General features: G+C 49.0%; 1 protein-coding gene across 1 annotated transcript in view; it reads right to left on the bottom strand.

Moving 5' to 3' along the window:
* Window positions 1–1,197: 1,197 nt before the first annotated feature.
* Window positions 1,198–6,328, bottom strand: part of LOC137008745 (Fc receptor-like protein 5) — a 67,182-nt gene continuing 62,051 nt past the window's right edge. The window contains exons 6-8 of the mRNA XM_067370465.1: window positions 2,052–2,327; window positions 1,333–1,418; window positions 1,198–1,227 (exon numbers count right to left, since the gene is read on the bottom strand). Coding sequence (XP_067226566.1) covers window positions 1,198–1,227; window positions 1,333–1,418; window positions 2,052–2,327 — 392 coding nt within the window. The remainder of the gene's footprint in view (window positions 1,228–1,332; window positions 1,419–2,051; window positions 2,328–6,328) is intronic.

Here is a 6,328-nt window from a genome sequence, read left to right as displayed (position 1 = left end):
AGGCTTGGCGGGCTGGGCGGGGGGTGTGGCCTTCCTGCGGGTGGCTCGTGGAGGATGGGAAGGTTCCGATCTCACAGGAGCCGGGGCCGCAGGAGGACGCCCTCAGTGAGGAGCAGACGAAGTCACGGCCCGTGGCGGATTGGTGGCATCATCACGCCTGGGCAGGATGTGCTTGATGGCCTCAGTCTGCTTTTGCACTGCCGAGAACTGCTGGGCACGCCGTGACCTTCGTCGCCCGGAGGGCGAGGTCGGTCGCCGTGCGTAGCTCTTGCAGCAACCCTGGTTCAGCACTACCCTCGTGCAGCTCTTTCAGAGCTTTCACCTGATGGACCTTGCAAGATGGCCATGGTGTGCAGGGCAGAAGCCGCCTGTCCAGCAGCGGAGTAAGCCTTGGCAGCAAGAGCGGCCATGGTCTTACCCGCTTTGGACGGGAGACGCGGACGATTCCGCCAGGTGGCTGGGCACAAGTGCTCCGCAATCGCACGTTCCACCTGCGGGATGTCCACGTACCCCTTGGTGGCTCCTCCATCGAGGGTAGTGAGAGTGGAGGAGGCAGAGGACCATAGTCTGGCAGTGTGAGGTTCCAACCAGGTCTTCTGGAGCTCCTCATGCATCTCCGGGAAGAACGGCACTGGGGCGGGACTCGGCTGAGCGCTGCGCCCCGACCCCAGAAACCAGTCATCCAACCGCGAGCGCTCGGGACACGGTGGAGGGTTCCACTCGAGACCGATGCCCGCGGCGGCCCGGGCAAGCACGGCTGTTAGCTCAGAGTCCGCCTCCAACTGAACAACCATCCCAGAAGGCGGAAGCTCAGAGTCATCGACGCTCTCTGAACCGTTCAGCCCACTCCCCGATGCAGCGATCGACATCCGATCCTCCTCCGGAGCGCCGAAAGTGACGTGGGGCACCCCCGAAGAGGACCCCGTGACAGCAGGCGGCAGCTCGATGGCACATGGTGTTGTGGAGAAGTGGGAGGTTCGTGGGGACAGACCCAACGAAGTGGCTCCCACTGTGATCCTCAGATCTCCCAGAGCAATAACCGGACCGGCAGCCGCTACAGCCGCCGGCGCTGGGGTAGTGACAGAGGGGACCCTGCCTTCTGTGTTAAAGAAGGAGAGTTGCGATCTCAACACCAACATGGACATGCCCTCGCAGTGAGGGCATGTTACATCCATGAGCGCTGACTCAGCGTGCGGTCTACCCAGACACGTGAGACAGAGGTCGTGGCTGTCAGAGGAGGTCAGGAAATGACCGCATCCAGAAACACACGGACGAAAAGACATCTTGAAAAAGACGCTGATCGCCCGTGCTTGCTCTTTCAGTATACCTCACCAGCCGAAGCACCCAGGGATGAGTGCAGCACCGTCCTGTGGGCAGCATGCCGTCACACTCACTGCTGAGCGTGCCTTTCCCACCAGCTGGAGAGACTCGAGAAGCCACCAGAACAAAACAGTGAAGTAGCAATTAAAATAGCTGTTTTTAGGATCTTATCCTATAGCAATTATAATTGCTGTTTTACTTTTAATAGAAATTCGCTCTCTTGAAGAGGTGAAATGCGCAGATCCGATCCGATCGGCTCCGAAGCAAAAGTATGAATGAAGGTGAGTATGCCGGCCCTATTTATACCTGGATGTCGGGGGAAGGGCCAGGCATGTAAATCTCACAGGCCAATTCCCATTAGCTTGTTTTGTATCCTTGGAGGTGACTGGGCTCCCTAGCGAGACCCCATTACGTCAGTATCGACGTAACGTTGAACATGACTGACTGAATGGGAAATACATTTATTATAATTTCAATGGAAGCCCTTTGGAAATTTTGCTTAAAATGAGGCTGATAAAAAACAGAACCAAAACTCAATAATAAATAATTACAAGATAAACAATGTTGACATTATATAATAAGCATGGGGTTAATGAATTATGCAAAAATAAAGAGCTGCGTTCTGAAATATTAAAAATGGCTGTATTTCACAATGTGAAGGATTTTGTATTAGTCATGACATGCTGTTTTTATCTAAACTGATAATAGATTATTCTGTGACAAAATCTTACCATAAACCTTTAATGAATGTATTTTGCTTTTTGTGGTTGTCACCGTCCTGCCCTTCAGCTCAGCTTGACACGCATAATCCCCTTCATGACCAGACTTCACTGAGAGAGTAAGAGTGTTGTCTTTTATGCTTCTTTCATCACTAGAGACAACATTTTCTGAGTCCTTGAACCACTTATAGATCCAGTTTTCAGATACAGGAATCACACACTGCAAAGACACGTTTTCACCAGGAAATGCTTCCGTCCATTCTGACTGGACTCTTGCTTCAGGCAGATCTAAAAGGGGAGAGAAGAAAACGAACCAAACTGTAAGGTGAATCTGTTAACATAGAGCGTAAAGGACTGTACACACTGATTATTGCCGCCGTTTAACGCCTTGTGACTAAACAAAGGGCGCTAAAGTGATTGACGCATTTGTTCACGTGCATGGAGCTGCTGAAGTTACAGTAAAACATGACTCGGTGGTGCTCAAGCACAAAACGGTCTTACCGAGCACACATTGATACCAAGACGACAAAAAGGAAGTAAGTAGACGAGGAAGACCACTACAAACTATCCCTGTATCTCAATCTACACCTTCATTTGAGTCCAGCTGTGTTTGATTATACTGATTGGACTTGATTAGGAAAGCCACACACCTGCCTATATAAGACCTTACAGCTCACAGTGCATGTCAGAGAAAATGAGAATCATGAGGTCAAAGGGACTGCCTGAAGAGCTCAGAGACTGAATTGTGGCAAGGCACAGATCTAGCCAAGGTTACAAAAAAAATTCTGCTGCACTTAAGGTTCCAAAGAGCACAGTGGCCTCCATAATCCTTAAATGGAAGACGTTTGGGACGACCAGAACCCTTCCTAGAGCTGGCCATCTGGCCAAACTGAGCTATTAGGTCACTGACAGATCACTGTGGCTGAGCTCCAGAGATGCAGTCGGGAGATGGGAAAAAGTTGTAGAAAGTCAACCATCACTGCAGCCCTCAAACAGTCAGAGCTTTATGGCAGAGTGGCCCGACGGAAGCCTCTCCTCAGTGCAAGACACATGAAAGCCCACCTGAAGGACTCCAAGATGGTGAGAAATAAGATTATCTGGTCTGATGAGACCAAGATAGAACTTTTTGGCCTTAATTCTAAGTGGTATGTGTGGAGAAAACCAGGCACTGCTCATCACCTGTCCAATACAGTCCCAACAGTGAAGCATGGTGGTGGCAGCATCATGCTGTGGGGGTGTTTTTCAGCTGCAGGGACAGGACGACTGGTTGCAATTGAGGGAAAGATGAATGCAGCCAAGTACAGGGATATCCTGGATGAAAACCTTCTCCAAAGTGCTCAGGACCTCAGACTGGGCCGAAGGTTTACCTTCCAACAAGACAATGACCCTAATTACACAGCTAAAATAATGAAGGAGTGGCTTCACAACAACTCTGTGATTGTTCTTGAATGGCCCAGCCAGAGCCCTGACTTAAACCCAATTGAGCATCTCTGGAGAGACCTAAAAATGGCTGTCCACCAATGTTTACCATCCAACCTGACAGAACTGGAGAGGATCTGCAAGGAGGAATGGCAGAGGATCCCCAAATCCAGGTGTGAAAAACTTGTTGCATCTTTCCCAAAAAGACTCATGTCTGTATTAGATCAAAAGGGTGCTTCTACTAAATACTGAGCAAAGGGTCTGAATACTTAGGACCTTGTGATATTTCAGTTTTTCTTATTTAATAAATCTGCAAAAATGTCAACAATTCTGTGTTTTTCTGTCAATATGGAGTGCTGTGTGTATATTAATGAGGAAAAAAATGAACTTGAAAATGATTTTAGCAAATGGCTGCAATATAACAAAGAGTGAAAATTTTAAGGGGGTCCGAATACTTTCCGTACCCACTATATATATATATAAAAAGACACAAAATGGTGAGAAAACAGCAGTTTGTCAAGTGTTTTCATCCCTGCCCTTGTTTCATCACGGGTGGGGATACACACACAATGTGTGTTGTTTGTTTAGGAGTGGAGCATGCCCAGGCAGCTCTTGAGGAAGCTGTCTGTGTGCATTACAAAAAGTTAACTGTAAGAACAGCCCGTTCTCAACGGGCGCTCTTTGATAAAGATAAGGAGAGCGCCGTGACCAGTGTTCCCCGTGGATCGGGTCCTGCTTCTGCCAAGGCAGAGCGGCGGCTTCATTTGTGGGGTTCACGGATGGATCTGACAGAGGGATTATAGACAGGCCCAGCCTTATCTCTGCCCTCAACTGTCAGACCCAGTGTCTCTCCTCTGGTGTCGAAAGCATGCGCTGCAGTTTCTTCCCCCCAAAGTGAGGCATCGGTGCTTCATCGATCCAGCTCTGAGGAGGTGGATGTGCTGAGCGTCGAAGCTGGAGATGAGGACTCGCCATCCTCTTCTCCAGCTTATGAGGAGCTGCTAGAGGTTGTGACCAGGACAGCAGAAAAGTTACATATTGTCATGATCATTACTGGAACTGCCCTTGTCTGTCACTAGAGGGCACTCCTACCTGGACTTTTGGTTTTTATCACTCGGACTACATTTCCCAGAACTCACTTCCCGGACTCAGTATCCCTGTTTCATTGCACACAGCTGTTTTGTGTTTGCTCATTAGTGTCTGACTATTTATACTGAGTTTGTTTCTGTTTATGTTATTGTGGTTTCACTTTATGTCACCGGCTTCTGTTTGTTTCTGTTTCCTGTTTGGACTGCTCTGTGGATTTTGAACCTTGCATGTTGTGGATTACGTTTTGGATTACCCCATTAAAGCTGCATTTGGATCTTACCTTTTTGTCTCTGTGCTTCCGTGACATATTGAGTGGCCTGTTGAAAGAAATGAGGCACGTCAAAAGAGCAAGCTCGATGAGGGCTTTCTGCCTGCTAGGTCACAACCTCAGTGTCTGGGACTGCCGCTCTTTCCCGACCTCCACACCGAGGTGTCGAGGTCGTGGCAGAGACCAGCACAGTATAGAGTGTTCAGCCCCCAGACTTCTGTCTATTCCAACATCGTGGGGCTAAAACAGTATGGTTATGGGGCGATGCCTAGGGTAGAAGAGATGCTTGTGAGCTATCTCTCTCCCGAGTCTTCATCGTCCCTTAAATCCCTGACGCTGCCCACTAGACCGCTAAGAACTACATCAGTGCTGGTTGGCAAAGCTTATTCGGCAGCAGGTCAGGCTGCAGCTTGTTTGCATACAATGTCAATTTTACAAGCTTATCAGGCTGACCTGCTGGGGGAAATAGCTGAGAGCGGTGAAGCAAGTTTTGAAACTATACAGGAACTCAGAAAAGCAACTGATCTGTCTCTCTGGGCCACCAAGGAGATGGTTAAAACAATCGGCCGGTCTATGGCAGCCCTGGTGGCCACGGAGAGGCATTTATGGCTAAATTTATCTGATATCAAAGAGAAGGATAAAAGCGTTCTCATGGATGTGTCGCTGTCTTCCCTGGGCCTCTTCGGCGACTCTGTCACATTGGTCATCGAGAGGTTCCAGGAAGCCAAAAAACAGTCAGCGGCCTTCCAAAAGTTCCTCCCCCACCGCTCTCTACCCCCTGAGGCTGCTGAGCTCCTCAGCGCATAGAGCGCAACAAAAACAGAGTGTCACCACCCATGCTCCCCCACAAAGAGCTTGGGGACTGGGATGGGCGACACAGTCGAAGCCTTCGAAGGGTAAGACAGATCTGAGGACTGTCATTATCACTAAGAAGGCTTCAAAGAAGTCCTGACACCAGTGGCATGGGACTTCTGAGGGCAGCCCCCTCCAGAGAGGGTCCTATATCACACTATATGATATCCGTCAAAAAACACAAGAGACCAGTCTCGAGAGACTGGTTCCCTTAGTAGAATTTCTGGCAGAATGGAAACTTCTCCCCAGTATTTTTCAATGGGTCTTGCTCACAATAGAAAAGAGTTACAAATTCAGTTCGGATCTCACCCACACCGGTTCAGTGGGGTCATCCTATGGTGGTGGACCCCAAGCCATCTCTGGTGATGGAACAAGAGGTTCTGACGCTCTTACAAAAAGGAAAGGGTTCCTCCCAGCAAGCTGTCAGGGTTTTACAGCTGATACTTCAATGTTCCAAAGAAGGATGGAGGGTTGCGTCCTACTCTAGATTTACGCGTGTTAAATCGCTCTGTTCAAAAGCTCTAGTTCAAGATCCTTACACTCAAAAAGATCATCCCACAGATCAGATCTGAGGACTGGTTTGTGACAATAGATCTGAAAGATGCTTACTTTCATGTATCCATCCATCCTCAGCACAGGAAGTTCCTCAGATTTGCTTTCG

This window comes from Chanodichthys erythropterus, chromosome 20 (assembly GCF_024489055.1).
Source record: "Chanodichthys erythropterus isolate Z2021 chromosome 20, ASM2448905v1, whole genome shotgun sequence".
In the NCBI taxonomy this organism is placed as follows: domain Eukaryota; kingdom Metazoa; phylum Chordata; class Actinopteri; order Cypriniformes; family Xenocyprididae; genus Chanodichthys; species Chanodichthys erythropterus.
The sequence above is the reverse complement of the archived record's forward strand: the minus strand, read 5'-3'. Positions and strand labels throughout refer to the sequence as shown.